Here is a 19,262-nt window from a genome sequence, read left to right as displayed (position 1 = left end):
AAATTAATTCAGATAACTGTCAAGCTATCTCAGGAAAGCTGTTCTCTTTTCATGCAATCCAACTGGTTTTAGACAAGCAGACCCTTGATCATCCACAGCCTGCTAAATTTCCAGGGGGCCAGAATAATTATGATTTAACACAGAAGTTCTGATTCATTCTGGGATAGGGTAGGGGTTGCTTACCAATATAAATGATCTAAGTCAACCCAAGATCAGATCTATTATCCTTTAGGGTCTACCCTACTAAAAATATTCCATTCTGGGATAGTCACCTCACTAAATTTAGCCCCAGGTTAGCTATCAGGTGTTCAATAGCAGGCTGGAGCACAGAGCTGGCTCCTAAGAATCAAGCAAGTGCCTTTTTAAAAACTAATCTTAAGAAGCTCCTCAACATGGCTTTGCAAAGAAAGCAAAAACCATGCCAAATAGTAAAAAAGGCACTTACTTGACTCTCATAGGCCAGCTCCACACTCTAGCAGCTAAGATGTCACTGGCATGGTACATGGAGAATGAGGTAGAAACGATATCTTGCCAACCACTGCAGGAATAGTAGTGAAAGACCTACAAGAATAGAAAAAAGTAAAATCAATGTCAAAGGAAAAGGCCCTCAAGAGGTAGGTGACACAGGCATCTCAGCATATAAAGAGAAAGAAGAAAGAGTCTAGAATTTGCTTTGGGCTTAAGACATTCTTGGTGCTAGTTATTACAGTTACACTTAGAACAAGAGAGTACTTTTAAAAGAATATGAGCTGTAGCCTTGAATAAATCTGGATTGGTTATGAGAAACTTTGAAATATAATAATTTTTTATCAGAGAAAGAAAAGTACTGAGTCTTTCATAACTGCATGGTAAGCTCAAACAAATGTAAAATTGGGGAATATGAAGCAGCAACTCATAAACCAATACTGTTAGAAATACTTTTAAAGGAGGGAAATTCTTTTTCACCTCATCTCTATGCTTCCAGCATTTAAAAAATAGATAGAACTGTAATAAACACTGAAGAACCAAATGTTCTGAAAATGTTAAGGGTACCTTGAAAACAGAAGTCTCACACTATGCAGGTGCGTTAAGGAACTTTCACTAGTTTCAGAAATTAACAGGTTTCTTACAAAACTAAGAAATCTTGCTGCAAGGAAAAATCCTATTCATTTGCCCAGCCACACAACTCTCTGGTTTAGGGGTTCTGTTTGAAAATGCTTGACTCTTAGCAAACTGAATAGGAGATCTTTCAAAAACAAGAACAACAACAATAAAAAAAAGCCCTTTTACAAAACACTACTTCCTCTCCCCAAATCTATAATTTTAATGGTAAAATTACAAAATGTGAAATGTAAAGTATGAAAAAAATAAATAATTTGTATGGTTAGCAAGAAAACAGCAATAATGAAAAAACAAAAATTAAATTTTATTAGCAATACCTTCTCCCTTTCTTCCCTCCAATCATTCCCACCAAAACCAACCAACAAAAAAAAACACAACTTTTCCTTTACTGTCATGTCCATTCATCTACTCAGTATCCTCTCCCTCAGAACCACAGTGGAAGAAAGACAGGGAGCTGAGTTTAATCATTCTTGAGGCACTGGAATCTATCCAACAAGAAAAAGCAAAGACAATTTAAGTTTTCATCCTTAATAAGTTTTAGCCAAAAGACTATTCTTGCCCTACCCCCTAACTCTAACATCCTTAAAGTTGGGTCTTGTGGTTCAAATTGTCCAGGTCCCAATTAATTTAATTAGAATGGTATACTCACTGTTAATAGCATATCTGACCAGACTACATCTTGGGTGCTTAACTGACATTTTCTTCTTAATTTTGGCTTGTGTTTGCCCTGCCATCAGCTACAGTCCCTGGAAAGCATCCCATGTATTAGTGTTTCCCTTGCTGCCTCAGCACTTCTGGTCAATGCTATGGTAAATTATTTGCAGGGACAACCTGAATGAAGTTCTACACTGTGTATGCTGCAAAAATGCTTAGACAGTTATCAAGGATGCTGCAAATGAAAGGCAACAGTATGAAGTTGGGAAGAAAAAAAAATTTATCAGAGATTACTTTTTCAAAAGAATGACTACAAAGTAAGAATATACACTGACAAATACATATATAAGTTTTACTATTGAAACAAGTAATATTTATTTCACATAAACTATCAACCTCAAAAAGAAGTATCCCCCAACCTCTTGCCTCCTTTCCTAGACTTTATTTTTCCTTTGCTCCATAAAACCACACCAATTCAGGAACAGTCTCTTTACCATAAAAGGCACAATCCTTTTGCAAAATAAAGCAGACAGTCCCCAGACACACAGAAAAGAAATAATGAATCAATGCCAACAAGTTTCCATCCACGGCTTGTTTGCACTTAAAAAACTTGAGAATTTTAGTGGACAAAAAAACAAGCTCTTGCCACAACAGCTCAATCCCTCATGAACTCGCTGTACTTGGTAGATGCTGTCCTGCATTTTACACAAGAAAAGTTCATTTGTGTAATGAAACATTATGCTTCTCTGCCTTCTCTCAGGAAGCACAAAGGGTTTTCCCAAGAATATGATAAACAAGGACATTCCATACCAAAAAAGGAGATTAGCTTTTTTGAAAGTCAAAACAACATTCCTGGTTCTAACTTTAAAAAATGAAACCTGATATTCTTCTTTCTTTTCTCCCCAAAATATTCAACTAAAAACACTTTCGATCAAGGGGAGAATGGTTAACTAATGGAATAGAGAATAAAATATCATAGAGGAGTTAAAAAATGAAAAGGGGAGTGGATGTAGTTCAAGTGGCTGAGCACCTGCTTCCCATACACAAGGTCCCAGGTTCAATTTCAGGTACCTCCTAAAAACAAAACTAAAACAAACAAGCAAACAAACAAACAAACAAAAAACAACTCAGGGGAGCCAGTGTAGCTCAGTGGTGCTGGTGTAGCTCAGTGGATGAGTGCTGGCTTGAGGTCCAGAGGTCCAGAGTTCAATTCCTGACCCTGGTACCTCAAAAAAAAAAAAAAAAAAAAAAAAAAAACCAGAACCACATGCATCAAGTATACATTTTTTAATATTAGGTAAAAAGAACAAATTTCAGAAGGATACATACAGTGCAATACCTTTTAAATAAGGTTTTTAAACAGGCTTAAACACTATGTTTATAGATATACACATATATATCAAAAGCACATATACATATATAGCAAAACCACATCCAGGAGAACCATAAACACCAAATTTGGGAGAATGTTACCTTTGGGAGAAGGAACTGAGGAAGAATACTTAGGAGCAGTAATTAATTATAGTATTTCATTTCTCAGGCTAAAGGACACACATATTATTTTTAAATATATATATATATATTTTTTAAAAGATACATAGATCACACGAAAACACATATTATTCTATTGGTTTTTTTTTTTTTTTTTTTAAGATTTATTTATTTATTTAATCTCCCCCCCTCCCCTGGTTGTCTGTTCTTGGTGTCTATTTGCTGCGTCTTGTTTCTTTGTCCGCTTCTGTTGTCGTCAGCGGCACGGGAAGTGTGGGCGGCGCCATTCCTGGGCAGGCTGCTCTTTCTTTTCACGCTGGGCGGCTTTCCTCACGGGCGCACTCCTTGCGCGTGGGGCTCCCCCACGCGGGGGACACCCTTGCGTGGCACGGCACTCCTTGCGCGCATCAGCACTGCGCACGGCCAGCTCCACACGGGTCAAGGAGGCCCGGGGTTTGAACCGCGGACCTCCCATATGGTAGACGGACGCCCTAACCACTGGGCCAAAGTCCATTTCCCTCTACTAGTTTTTATATGTATGACTTACTTCATAGTTTTAAAAGAGAATGCTTTCCCTTTGTATGTGTGACTGAATGGAATATAATTTTCTTTCGAAGGACGAAAAACCAAACCAACCAACTAAACAAAAGCTCACTGGTGACTGAATAGCGTTTACAAGTGAGCTCCTTTGTGAGCATGCTCATCAGCATGCCTTTTCTGCCTTTTCTTCCACAAATACCTGATACTCCCGAATGCTGGCTGTGATGTGACCTTCCAATCCATAAGCTCAGTGCCTTAGCTTGCCTCTACTTTTAATCTTATCAAGAATACTCACTTTAGGCAAGAAATCTATTATATTTCACTTTCATTTTCCCCCTTTAATGCTAAAAGCCCTAGCAATCATTAAAAAGAAAGCCATTATATATTTAAAGCTCACCTAGCTTTGTGGCACTCAGCCACGCTAAGAACTGATTTCATTCTGAATCAAATGCCAATGCAGAATGAGATATTAAAATTAAAGAAAGTGCTGACTAGAGTTTAGCTCTCCATTTAATAAATGAATATTCCAAAATTCTGGAATAACATTATACTACAATTCCATAGTACCATCTCAGTTGTGCTAAGACAACATTTTGTTTTAAAGCTTAAGTCAGAAACGGGGGGGAAAAAATATCATTTTCATTGGGGCTGCAACAAGAACAAAAGTAAAGAAATAAAACCCCAAAAACAGGCATACACATAACGTTAGACACTCACACAAAGTATATACCCTTGGGCTCCCTTTCCCAAAAAAGCACCACTACCACCACCAGTATGTGATCAGAAAACTCAATTTTCTGTTCTATCAATGGCTTCTAGCAACATCACTTAAAGACCATGGAAAGAGAAACAAGAAAGAAAGAAACTGACATATCAAGACAAGCTGGTATTCTGTTTACAAAAGAAATGTAATCTCATCAAAAGCAAATCAAAACCTTTCAATCTTTTCATTAGGTTTTTACTAGTTCTTCCATTCTACTCAATCTATCTTTAAATACTTCTTTAAAGTATTCTGACATCTGCACTCTGTTTAAAATGAAAAATAGGTTTTTATCACACTTGGCCATTTGCCACAGCCCAGCTTCATGGCAACTAGCAGAATTCTGGCAGTGCCAGATACAGGATACAGTGGGGGCAGAATGGAAATACAGAAGATTAGTTCCAAAATAAACACCTCCAAAAATCTGTCCTCTTTGGAAATATATATCAGTAAGGAATCTAGAGTTGGCAGTGTCTCTTCCAAATAGTTCCTTTCTTTCTTCTGCAGCATCCCTCTCATTCCCCAAATATTTGCCAAGGTAGATGTCATTGTATCAATTTCTTAAATTACTTAAACATAATAGCACTTCACTCTTTTTCCATTACTATTTTTACTCAGTATTTTATGTAGTCCTGCTTATTTCAGCACAATCTGTGATTTCCTTTAAGATTATTAGCTGCAGCCTGAAAAAAAGTAAATCCTACTTGACAATTCAATGATCCCTGTCACTGTTATATGCAGACACAGAGAACAAGATCTCTACAGCTGTGATATCCACAGGGTTGATGGTCTCTAGGACTTTTGAACACACTGATTCTCATTCATCCAGTACTGACTGAATGCCTATTGTCTTGGTACAGTACTAAGCTTCAGTTCAGAGAGCTGGAAGAAGAAACTTAGTAAGGTTTTCACCCTCAGGATTCCTGTGGTGTAACTACAAAGGAAAACAGAAACACTTTCTATTTCAGGTCCGTAGGCCACAACTCAGAATTAACAAAAGACTAGAACAATCTCATTTTACCTCAACACTCCAAACCTAACTGCTTTTATCTTCCCCCCGCCTCCCTAACTCTCTCAGCTCTCTACCACCATTTCCTCTCTCTCTCAACAATCTGGACTGGAGAAAAGAAGACAATGGAGAACTATGACACTAAACACAACCAACTATTGAGGAGAATACAGAGTAAACTGTCCATCAAGATGCTAGAAGTAATTGAAATGAAACCTGTCCTGAAGAGGAACTGGAAGGCTATTTATCTTCACTTCAAGCACTTAACTCTTATAAGACATAACATATCTGGGTTTATGATTTCATATAATTCCACGCAATGAAATAACATAAAAATCCTTGTAAAGTGCTATATAAAAATGGTACATATCTTAGAATTAAAGAATTAAGACTCACCTAATCAAGCATCCTTATTTAACTCAAAAATATTAAGACTAAAGAAGTTAGTTCCCAAGGTCAATCAGCAATTAATGGAAAAAGGAGGAACAGAACCCAGAATCCTAACTCTATTAGGCCACATAGCACCTGATCCTCTTCAATTACTTTTATTTTGGTAACTGGGAAAAACAAACACAATACAGGTACTAAATCATGATATAAGATGAACTTTCTGTGAGTTCAGTTTTCTAAAAGTTTGAAAATCACTGATCTATAGACCGAAATTTCAATACCTTCAAAGGCTCACCACATTTGAAATACAATCTCTTGTGGTACAGGAGATTTCGAAATGTCTTTAAAAACTGTCAGAGCTACCAAATAAATACTGAGCTTTGTATTATCATAACTGGAAGAACAAAGAAGGTGTACTTTCTAATAAAGCAATCCAGTAAATTACCTAATCAATTAAAATGCCAGTAAATCACTCCAGATAGTTTCTTTTCAATCATATTTTTTTTTCTACTTCGCTAAAGAAATCATGGTGGCAAAAGCAGTTGGAATCTCATATAGCTACATTTCTAATGTAGAAAGGAAGGTTACTAAAATTTTACCAAGAAAAGGTTCACGCTTAGGAATTGCTATTGTTTTCTAAACGATAAGGCCCAATATTCCCTAAAAAGTATCAAAACAAATAAAGACTATAAAAGGATTCTTTTAATTAACCTATATATTACAAAAAATGAAAAGTTAAAAAGAGTATCAAAAAAATTATTCAAAAGTATTTCTCTAATGAGCATAATATTATAGAGTTTCTGAACAGACCTTTGGAAGTGTATAATACAGAATATGACAAAATATTCTTTTTGACAGAATATACTCTGTCAAAAAGATCTGCTAAGTGCTTATCATGCTATGTAAACCTGTTCATACTGATGTACAAATCTTCCAGATTCTGACGGTATGGAGTGAAGAAGTAGGAGAGGTGGAAAATGAGAATAAGGTAGGCATCTGATTAATTATAAATTTTTAAAATCATTTAAAGATAGTTAAATCAGGTGAGAACATTTAAAAATAAAATTAAAGGCTGAGAAAAGATAACAAAGAAGCATATTTAACATGACTGTCAAGAAATAAAGTTTCAGTACCTGAGTTATATAGTCAGACAGACTTTTCTACCTGGTACTAGCTGAGTGATGATTCATAGCCAATCACTAAGTTCTATCAAATCTACTTCTAAATCTCTCTCCTCTCTATTCTCTTTTTTCTACCCCCACTGACTAGCCTAGTTGAGGCATTTCTTGCCTAATAAACTGAGACTCCCCTACTGGCCTCCTTGCCTCTCTGATCTCAACCTTCCCAGACTTCACACTACTGCCAGCTCTTATTTTTTAAGATGTAAAAATGCAATGTCATACTATCCAATTATTCCAGAACTGCATTAGAAAAATTTCAGCTTTAGCATGTTATTAGACCCAACTAGTGATGTAATTTACCAAGTTATTTTATCAATATAAAAGATTCAAACTTAGACATAGTTTATGGATCAATAATTTACTAAACTTGTTAAAATTACTTTGCTTGAAGTCAACTTTCATTTTAGTCCAGGCTATCTTAATGCAGAGCATTTAACAAAGTGCAATGAAAAATATAAATGGATTGTTTCCATTTATTGTTCAACCTGCAGAGGACAAGTTTTTTTAACAGGTATCATCAAGCTTGATCTAAATCAGGAAGTAATTATTTAAGACTGAGTTTGAATTTAGGTACTTGGAATAAGAATTTGACCTCAAATTGCTTTTATAAACATCTTCAGCTTAACAGTTTTTAAAATGAAACACAAACTGTGTAAATTAGCAGAAAAAGTAAAAGGGAAAATCATAATACATGAGATCCATTTTCAGCTCTTATTAACTCAGTCTTTCTGAACTCTAAAATCTAAGATTCTTTAAAGTACACACCTCTCAGGATACCATTTTAATTTACCCAATAACATGTTATTCTAATAATTCTAATATATCCATGAGCCATGATATGGTATTAATCAGTCAAATGAACAATGGGGTACCTCAAAGATTGAGATCCTATAGTGAACAGTTATCGTGAGATATTAAAAGGTAATCTTGCCCATTAAATGTCAAATTCTAGTTTACCCAGAATTATTGATTCCATTCTTGAGGGTTTTTTTTTGTGTTTGTGTTGTTGTTGTTGTTTTAGGAGGCACCATACAGGACCTCATACATGGGAAGCAGACACTCAACCACTGAGCTACATCAGCTCCCCAAAGAGAGTTGGTATTTTCATTTGTTTATTTTGTTTTTAGGAAGTACCAAGGATTGAACCTGGGACCCTAAACATGGGAAAAAGGTGCTCAACCACTGGGCTACATCTGTTCCCCATAAAGATTATGTTCTTTTTATTTTTTATAGGAGGTACTGGGTATTGAACCCAGAACCTCATACAAGGGGAGCAGGCACTCAACCACTGAACTAAACCTGCTCCCCTATACAATGGAATATTACTCAGCTATAAAAAGGAATGCAGTATTAACATATGGGATAATGTTAACATATGGATGAATCTTGAAGTCCTTATGTTGAGTGAAGTGAGTCAGTCACTGAAGGACAAATATTACATGACCTCACTGATATGACTCAAACAAACTGAGCAGACTCACAGAGCTAGAGTCTGGAAGATGGGTTATCAGGAGACAGAAAGGGAGTAGAGAGTGCTGAGCTAATGGTCAATAGGAGCAAAATCTATGATAAGTTGGAAAGGGATGATTGAGCAGTGGATGGGGGTGATAGTGATGCAGTGATGTGATTGGATTCGATGGTACCAGAATGTGAGGGAGACTAGGGTGGGGGCATTGGGTTGGAAGGGGGGAGGCTGGAGGAAGGAACAAGCGAACTCTGGGGATTTATAGGTCTGTGGTTAAAATTACAATGATGAGAATGTTCTGGCAAATATAGCAGGGGAGGGTTCCTGGTGCAGGGCATCAGTGAGGAGGATAAGTGTGACACAGTGCACCTGAGGCATGCTTCTATAGATTATATAAGTGTTCATCTTGTCATAGTGTGCTATCTCAGGGGGAGGAGACCCAGAAAATAAACAAGAAAATATTAAACTCCCATCCTAGGGAGTCCTGCTTTGTTCTCAATTAAAAGGACAAGAATCTCTTGAGAACATAAGCAGTGCCTAATAAAAGAAAATGGACCAATATGTCAAACCCTCAATATTATTCCATGTAACTATGAACCTTACTCTTCAAAAACTGAAACTTAGTGGTTACCATAGGTTCTGAGGGGAGGGAAAGGGAAGACTAGAATAGATGGAACATAGGACTTTGGAATTGTTCTGCACGATGTTGCAATGATGGATACAGGCCATTTTCAATGTTGTCAAAACCTATAAAAGTGTACAGTGCAAAATGTAAACCATAATGTAAACCACTGACCATGGTTAGTAGCAATGCTTCAATACTTGTACATCAATTGTAACAAATGTACCATACACATGTAAAATGTTAATAGGGGAGAGGGGGAGGGGATTGGGTATATGGGAATCCCTTATATTTTCTATGTGACTTTTCTGTAACCTAAAGCTTCTTTGAAGACAAAGCAAAATATATATACATATATATAAGACATTGAGGAAACATACAGAAGAAATTGTCACTCTACAAAAGATAACAGATCTTAAAGTGCTGAAAGGAACACTGAAAAAATTTTATTGTACTTTATTTGTTAATTTTTAATTTTTACCTTTTTTTGGTTCTTTTTATTTTTGTACTTTGTTATTATTATTTTATTTTATTATTTTACTTGTTAAATTTTTTAGCTTTGATTTTGGGGAGGTTTTGGATTCCAGAAAGGTCACAACTGTAGCAGGGGGGCATCACTGGGTGCCAGTGATGGGAGAATGTGTAGGGAGGGGTACACCTGGGGCATGCCTCTATGGCATATGAATATGTTCCAGTGGTCATGGGGCATTATCTCAGTGGGTGGAGATCCACATAGTAACCAAAGAATATTGAACTTCCATCCTAGGAAGTCCTGCTACATTCTCTAATAGAGCAGCAAGAATCCCCCAAGTACATGGGAAGTGCCTAGTGAAGGAGGAGAGACCATTATGCCAGGCCCTTGATATTGATGGTTGTACTTATGAACCTTTTCTCAAGAAATGAAAACTTAGCCTAGTATTATAGATTGCCTAAGAGTTACCTCCTGAAAGCCTCCTTGTTGCTCAAACGTGGTCTCTAAGCCAAACTCAGCATGTAAATATACTACCATCCCCCCAGCATGGGACAGGACTCCTGGGGATGAGCCTCCCTGGCACAGAGGAATTATTACCAAACACCAAGTAGCAATGCATTTGGGAAAAGACCTTGACCAAAAATGGGAAATACTAAATACAAATGAGTTTTTATGGCTAAGAGTTTGCAAAGTGAGTCAAGAGGTCATTCCAGAGATTACACTTACGCACATCTCAGCAGATTCTCACTGACTGCCGCAGTAAACAGTGCCTCAAACAGCAGTGCTCCTGAAGGCTCTAGAGACATCTAGATATGATAGGCAGGGCAGACAATTTCAGGAATTCAGCACCCTGTCAGTGGGTCTTACTTTGGAATATATGCTCCCGATGTATTAATAACAGTTAGACTTATTTACAATTTCCCTATACATGACTCTTCTCTCCCTTTTAATTGAACCTATCGATAGCATTATACTCATTAAATATATGTCCCAGAGACTTAAATCTTCAGTCTGTTCATATGCCAGTTGAGCCCTGAATCTCAGCAAGGGTTGCAACACCTATTCTCCAGTTCATTGGGCTTGCCTAGGACAACTAACAAAAGGATGATGATGCACAACACCCATCCCAAAAAACAAAGAGTATCTATAACTGCAAGCAAGACAGTTCCACCCCGTTCCATCTGCCCCATGGGATCCAAGCCCCTTCTCAATTGGAAACAAGAGTGGGCATCACCATCCCAAAATACTCAAGAGTGAGGAATGAACAAATATAAAAGGGGAATGCACCTATGGACTTAAGTAGATTTATGATTATTCTAGCAATGGAAGAACTTTTATCATTGTTACAAAGGCAGTGGCCACCACAGATTCTGAGGAGAGGAAGAGGGAAGAATAAGTGTAACATGGGGTCCCTTGAGGACATTGGAATTATCCTACATGACACTGCAATGACAGATATAGGCCATTATACATTTTGCCAAATGTATAAAACTGTGTGATGCAAAGTGTAAACTATAATATAAACTATAGCCCATGGTTAGTAGCAGTGCTTCAGTATGTATTCATCAGTTGTAACAAATGTACCACACTAACAAAAGAGTTGTAAATGAGGGAGGGGATTATATTGGAATTCCCTATATTTTTTATGTAACGTTTATGTAATCTAAAGCTTATTAAAAATAAAAAAAGAACTCAAAAAAAAAGTAATCTTGCCTTTAATCACAGGAAAACAAACAGTAATTTTAGAGAAAACCTATAGGGGTGCGAAACTAGAATAATAAAAATAAATAAAACAACATTCCAACAGTAATCCAGATAATGGTACCAATGAAGTGCTACTGCAGAAGCCCCTGTATTAGTCAGCCAAAGGGGTGCTGATGGAAAATATCAGAAATCTGTTGGCTTTTATAAAGGGTATTTATTTGGGGTAGAAGCTTACAGTTACCAGGTCATGAACTGTAAGTTACTTCCCTCACCAAAAGCTGTTGGAGCAATATGGTTGCAGACATCTGCAAGAGTTCAGACTTCCTTCTCCCTCTTAAGGCTCCATGGGCCCAGCTTCTTCCCGTCTCAGCTGTAGGCTGGGATAAGGCTTGTCTCTCTCCCCAGGGCTCATTTCTTTCCAGGCTGGCTGCTCAGGTTGCTTCACAAGGTCAGCTGTAGACAATCAGGCTCATCTCTCTTCCTGTGCCTTTGCCATTGTCTATATGAGCTGTCTCTCTTCCTCTGTGATCCTGTTCTCTGTGTATTTACTTCCCTGGGCCCCAGCATCAAAACTCAAACTCTGCCCTGTCATTTTCTCTGAGTCCCCCCCTACCAAGGGCGTGGGGACTCAACATCCTACTGGCATGGTGGAATCAAAGTCTTAATCATAATTTAATCAAGTAAAAGGAATTTAATACAATCTAATAAGCTGATGTACCATAAGAAATTTATTATTAAGAATTGTGAATTTATAAGCTTTCTAATCAATAGTCTGCTGTTTCAGCCTAGAATTGTGAATGATTAACTGTCCTTTGTCCTCTGGAATGTTATAATGCTACTCTGCAGGCAACCCCATCATCCAATACCCAAAAACAAATGTTTAAAAGGAACAAGTCACCAGACATGATATTTACACATCCTGTTTGTATCCCCCTAAAAGTAAAAGCTGAAAACCTTTATGTTCCTGTTCAGTGTACCATGCATAGAATAGAAGAGAAGACCCCTTGAGACACTGTGTCTCTCCTGTGGAGGGCTAGCCACCCCCCGACAGATGGATTCAGTTACTTTCGATGAGGTCATTCCTCACAAATTTCAAGACTCATTGGAGTTCTGAGGTTCGGTACCCCTTAAAAGGAATAGTCCCCAAGCTGCCAGTTGGAGCCTTACCCAGAATAAGGGGGATGCTTTGCCTGGACTGTTTTTCTAATCTGGACTCTGATCAGCTGCAAATGGGCTCCCCAGCCACGTGAGAGTTCAGATGTTAAGTTTTCCCCTGATTTGGTGAGTGGTTGTATATACTTTCATTCTTTCCTATGTCTTTAATTTATTACTTTCTTTTGTGATTGCTCAATTGTTATAATCATTTGATATAACCACAAACTCATCTGATTGAATAAACTGCTTCTGCATAGCATTTAGAGTTTCTGCCCCCTCCTTGGCAGAACATATGCCCAGAAGAACAGACTGATTTACAAACACAATCCCATATCTATTTTTGGAATTCACAAACAATATCCAATTGCCACACACCCTGAGACCATTCCTTGATTTCAACTTCAAACATAATGCAGCCTCAGAGCAAAAAATGGTCCACTATCCATCTAATGTCTTTGACTTTACTTACACCACTCTTGACGCTGCTTTTTTTTTTTTTTTTTTTGATTTCCTCTTGGAAAAAGGAGTTCCATTAAGACACAAAATTGAGGCCCTTGAGATGAAGGAAAACTTCAAATAATCAGACTTTGTTGAACAAATCCAAGTTTACCCATTTAGATATTTTATGGGTTTCAAAATAAAGAAGGTTTTAAGATAAATAAAAGATGGTTGCTTCCTAAAAAAAAAAAAAAGCGTGTTCTAATTATATTTATCCAGAACCTTCAAAAGCTTAATGATACAGTAAGATTTAAAACAACAAGCAAATCTAGAATCTGGTTTGAGCATACATTTCTAATAATCTGGGTATCATCATACATTCATTGGCTTGTGACAAAAAGCTAGTGACTGATCTCTGCAGAGTTAACCCAAGGATACCAACTCTTTTTTTTGAAAGTTCGTGGCATTTATTGGAATGGAAATGTAAACCTAAGACCCAAGGAAGACAACCATGGCAATTCTTTATATTTGAATGTATTTTTTCCTAATTTATCTACTTAATTTATGTTCATGATTTATTAAATGTTCCATATCTTTTTTACTATCTTTAAAGAAGCTTTAGATGACATAAATGTTACATAAAATATATATTTTCTTTACATCAACCAACCATAAAGAAGTGTAATATACAACCAAAGACACCACTGGCAATTCCAAGTTTAAAGCAAATGTGGTTACCTAAGCAACAGGCCATTAAACAAGCTGAACCAGGAAAATAGATATATACGTTTTAATTGACAGACAACAAAGTGCACATCCAATTAATGCTTGTCAGACTACAACCTACGTACCTAGCACTGTGCTGAAGTCTATGAGACACAAAGGTAATAAGATACATACTCTGCCCTTATCTCTCCAGTAAGATAAGATGCTCAAAGTGACACATTTAGTGAACAAGAGAAGTCAGTGTCAATCTGTGTCGTGAAAATAATAAATCCAATGAGAATTCAGAGAGGACAGACTAGAACAATGGAAAGGGATTAATACCCAGGAATCATGAAAGCTAAGATCCAGGCTAGAACTTCAAATCCTCAAATCCACCCCCATTTAAATGCATGTTAATCCCAGGCTTGTCAGTAACCCCATACATAACCTGACTAGGTACTTCTCTCACTTTCCTAAAGGTCTGTTTCCTGCTCCCTAAAGTGAAGATGGGGAGATCCGGAGAGAATTTGTTGATCATATTCCCTGACCTGAAATGGACATTAAAGGTTAAAGGAGTGATTGAGGCTGAAATTCTGCTACAAAAACTGCATAAATGCTCCATATGGAGGTACAGGATGTATGGCGACAGTGCAGAGACTGGCCCACATTCGGTGAGGTATTAGTGCTGGGGTGGAACTGGCAAAGATGCACCAGAACATGAGGAACCCAATTAAAGAATTAGAGCTTGCCTCTGTATCAGGCGATGTAATTTCTGCTAAAACTTACAGGTTAAAGTGAAGTGATCTCGCTGCCAAAGAACTCCTATGTGTCAGGTAGAGAGGAATAGCCACAAATTTTAACAGCACAACGACAAACTTAAGTAAGAGATTTGGTAATACAGCATAGCCACTGACTGCAAGGAAATGCAGCCAACAGTCAGGCTGTCATAATCGGAAGCAAGACTGTTTGATTTAACAAAGATATTACACAGTTTACAATGAAAGGCAGTTCCCCCTAAAAGAATCGTTCTTGAAAATAGCGGCCACCTTCACTAACCATACAGAAAAGCACGCAACAGATGTTGCGCATGCCTTACTTACAATCACAAGCTGTAGGCTCTTCACTGAGGAAGAGAAAAATGTTTATAAAAGATGGTGCTAAAAATATTAAATAAGCCCCTGTCTCTTTACTCCTATTTACTCAGTTGAATGTTTTAAACAGGGGATGGGGGGTGACGGGGGAGCATGTTTGTAACTGTATTTATCAATTAACTGAACTTTTGCATTGTTTTGGACTCATTCTCTAAACTTGGATAGCACAGATTTCAAAAAACATTCCTCTACAGCAAAAAGTAACCAGTACTTTAATTGGTTATATTGGGTGTCCCACCCCCTCCAGTTTACCATACCTACTACAGCAGAGCAAAACTGCACAAGCTGGACTTGTGATCCCGTCCAACGCAGAGTGCCATCTGCTGCACATACACAGGATGTCTCCTTTGCAAGATTCAACCTCAGTGTCTCTCAGGGACCTCTTTCTGGCAGTTGGTCCCATATCTTCCTAACACACATGCCTCAAATCAACATCTATTTAGAGAATTCCCATTCATGGTGTTTCCAAATGCCAATACACTAACAGAAAATAGTTAATTTTATAAGGAAGGGGAGAGATATGAAGCAGCAATTACACTTTACAATAAAAAGAATACAATACTTGGGTCAGACTACCTGGATGGGTGGGAGTCTTGAATCTGCTACATACTAGCTGTGTAATCTTGGCCTGGTCTCTCACCTTTCTGGACCTCAACTTCAAGCATAAAACATTAAAAGTTTAACAAATCTTTTAAGATCCTCTCAAATTTAATGTCTTATGAGAAATCAGAATATCAGGTGGAGAAGGCTGTATACATGATGGTTTCAGAGCAGCTGTAGACAAAGAAAATATCTGTTTACATATTTAAGTCATTAAGGTTCAACTTTTTTCAAAATGTTAAAAATTTAAGTTCATTTACAAGTCACCATTCCCATGATAACACTTCTGCCCTTCAGAAATAACACTTCGTTTTAACTGCGTCTTCAGTTACAAATTCAGCACATCACTCTTACCTACCCCCAGAATAGCAGAGAACACTCTCATGAAGTACCCCCACAGGGGAAACACAGCCTAAGAGAGTCACATAGAAAATATGAGCCACCCGCAAAAAAGCTAAATGAATACCACCCACAAACCAGTCTTAAAAACAAACTTACGAAGTCAGAAGGTGTCTTATTAAAATACAGGAAGGCAACTTGGGAAGTCTTTAAACAGTTTGAGGAAGAGGGGAATGCAATCAGACTTTTGAGTGGCCTTCTGTTTTTAAGAGAACAAAACACATAACTTGAGGCTATGAAAATGCAAATCTAAATTGAACTGTGGAAAAGACAGGATCTCACCCAAAAGCTTCAGCAAGGCAATATGCCAGTATGCCAAATGTGAAAAACTACACTCTTCTCACATGAATGAGGATAGGGTCTCTACCCATGACTAATAATAACAATACCACCTTGCATTAGCAGAGCATTTGTTCTTTCATAGTCCTTTCAGACACCTGATTTCATGCTGTCATCAATCTTGGGGTATGCTCTCTGAAAACCTCCAGTTCAGTTTCTTCTCAAGAGCTATGTGATCAAAACAGCACAGGTGGGTTTATTAATGGAGGGCTGAAAGTACTAGTTACCCGTGTCAGGCTATCTGCACTGATCCTCTCATTACCGTGCTATACAACTTAGCCCTAGACATTAAAACCTACACACTCTCTCTGTGAGTTGGCCAAAAACCAGGACATATGGGTCTAGAAAGTCCAAGGGGAGAGAACCTGCTGACTTGTTGGGTCAAGAAGAGCATGCCAAGTGGATTTCTTGCAAATGAAAAAAATCTCTCACCCTCTGTCTCTCTTACACACACACACACCAAGTCTGTTCAAACAGAAACCCCTTTCATTACCAGCCACTTCATTACCAGTCAAAGAAACCCAGCAGTAACTGGTTAACGCAACCACCAAACCTCTGCCTCTTTCAACGACTTGCACATTCGCTCCTCTGGCGGGTGCCCACCCTTCTTTCCCCAGGCACGTGAAGCAGCCCTCCGAAGGGACCACCGGGGCCCTTGAAGGAGCAGAGGGGATGGAGCTCGCCTGCTGAAGCAATGCAGCATCCGTCTCCAGAGGGCCGGCTCTCCCGGCGCACACACGCAGGGAGTCACAGAGGGGGATAAAGTTTGATTTTCCTTTCTGCCGGTTGCCAGAGGGCCGACAGGGGACAGGGGAGCGGCCCCTCCCGGGATCCTCTTCCACGGGGGACAGTTCCCAGCAGCGTGGCACGGCCACTCTCCTGACACACGCCAGGCGGCCGCGGCAACTCAGGACGCCCCGGCCCGCCTGGAGGAGGTTCGCGGGGGCAACTCGCACGGCGCGCAGTTGGGGAACACGGGGGCAGAGCGCTCGGGAGGAGGGGCGGGCCGAGAGGCGCGGAGGGTCAGCGAGCGGGGCAAGTGCCTTCCCCTCGCCGCCCCGGCGTCCCCGGTCCTGCCGGAACATCCCCGCCGCCGCCCCTCCTCCTCCTCTCGGCCTCCTCCCGCCCGCCCTCCCTTCCCGGTGGCCGCCGCAGGCGCCTGAAGGGCACGGCGGCTCCTCGGCGCGCGGCAGCCTCGGGAGCGGCCGGGAGTTGAGGTAACTCGCCCGCCGCCCCGGCGGCCTGCCCGCCCGCGGCTCGCACCCGCCAGCGCCGCCCCGCCCTCCCCGGCGCCGCCGGGCGCGCTCGCTCACCGTCCGGTGGTGCTGCTGCTGCCGCGGGCGGCTGACGCCCAGCCCGGGGAAGCAGCCGGCGGTCAGCGCCCCGCAGCCGCCGGCGCCCCCGCCGCCGCCCCGCGAGGACAGGAGCAGCAGGAGCGATCTACCTGCGGCGGCCGCCATCTCTCAACTGGAAACGGCGCCGGCCCAGGCGGCGCAGCGGACGGCCCGGGCGGAGCTAAAGGCCGCCACTCACGGGCGCCGGGCCAACCGCCGCCCTGGGCTGAGTTGACGAGGCGGGGCTTCGCGCCAGGCCCAATCGACAGGCGGGAGCGCCACACTTGAGGCTGCCTGTCACTTCCAGAGTTACCTATTGTGGGACATAGTCAATTACGGGCGAATTCTAGGGGACCGGTAATTGGCACTGGAGCCCCTCTGATTAGAAGCAATCGAGGTGGCATGTTTGATTGAGCTAATCTTCACCAAGGGTCGAGCTATGATAAGGGTTATTAGAGAAATGGATATTTGTGCAAAGCTTTGTACTTTGTGAGTGTCCTAAGTTGGCAAAATAGGTGCCAAATTAATAACTAAGTAAGCTGTCACTCTCAAAGACACTCCCAGAATTATCATCCATAACTGATGGTGCTTGGATCAGCTGAAATTAACCCTACATCATGAGGTGATCTAATGAATTTGATGTGTAGCATAATACAGGAGGGGTAGAATGATTACAATCTCCGAATCCCAAAATGAGTATATGCCGTAAGAGTGAATTAACAGGACTGTATACATTTAGAATACTCAATTCATTTTTACAGCACCTTTTTACTGATATTCTGTACACTCTGCAGAAGCAGCACTATTTTCTTACCGTAGTTCATCTTATGTGCACTTTTTAACCATAGAAATAGAAAGTGTTGATAAATACAATAAAAATTACGTAGCTATCGTGACAATTAAGTTTCATAAATTAGCTAAACTAGCCACTGGAATACATTTTAAAATAACTCCATCATTTTTTCTTGAAAAAAAACCTCATTCTACAAAAGCCATCCATAAAAACTATCTAAGAGGAGATTTTGGTTTTCTGAATTTTCTTACAAGAGGATTTCCTTGCTCTCTGTTTATTATTATGAACTTGTTCATTCTCACACCTCCTTTTAAAATCTGGAGCGGGAAAACTGGAAAGCAAAGAAAAGGATTATTCTAAGTTTTGGAAAACAATCTTGCAGTGCTACCTTAAATGATAAAGTTAAAACACATTGAGACTATTTTAATTTTCATTTGTTCTAATAATGTTCTTTAAAGTTTAACTGATATGGTACTTTTTGGCCAAGAATAGCTAAATAAGGAAATGGAAGTTTTGGTTTGTTTAATCCTCCCACCCACTCCACAACAGGAAGATGATTGACTTCTCCAGGTGAGACCTGAAAGGCATTTATTGCCCAACAGTGGAAACTAAGAGCTCAGGAATGAGACCCCCATTGGACAGCTGCAGAGTCATCCCTCTTGAATCTGTGACATTCCTGGAGCAGCTTCACTTACAATCATTTTCCACCCATCTATATTTATCCCAGCTGTATTTAAGGTATTTACCCATGTCATGTCATTTCCCTTTCTCTTCTGTCTCCTCACTCCCACTTACTAGGATCACCATGTGTCCTGGTTTGAGTTTTTTGTGAACGCCAGAAAATTATGTTCTTTAGCAAACCCATTCTTTTGTCTATAAACCTACTTTATGTGGAAACTTTTGTTTAGATCAGAGGTTCTTAACCTTTTTTGTTCCACAGACCCCTTTGCCAGTCAGGT

At 39.6% G+C, this 19,262-nt stretch overlaps 1 protein-coding gene across 1 annotated transcript in view; it reads right to left on the bottom strand.

Annotated features, from left to right (window-relative positions):
• MCU (mitochondrial calcium uniporter) overlaps nt 1-17,678 on the bottom strand; it is a 245,098-nt gene extending 227,420 nt beyond the window's left edge. The window contains exon 1 of the mRNA XM_004473835.3: nt 17,490-17,678. Within this exon, the coding sequence (XP_004473892.1) occupies nt 17,490-17,636 (147 nt within the window). The 5' untranslated portion in view covers nt 17,637-17,678. The remainder of the gene's footprint in view (nt 1-17,489) is intronic.
• Between the last annotated feature and the right edge of the window lie 1,584 nt (nt 17,679-19,262).

This window comes from Dasypus novemcinctus, chromosome 6 (assembly GCF_030445035.2).
Source record: "Dasypus novemcinctus isolate mDasNov1 chromosome 6, mDasNov1.1.hap2, whole genome shotgun sequence".
In the NCBI taxonomy this organism is placed as follows: domain Eukaryota; kingdom Metazoa; phylum Chordata; class Mammalia; order Cingulata; family Dasypodidae; genus Dasypus; species Dasypus novemcinctus.
The sequence above is the reverse complement of the archived record's forward strand: the minus strand, read 5'-3'. Positions and strand labels throughout refer to the sequence as shown.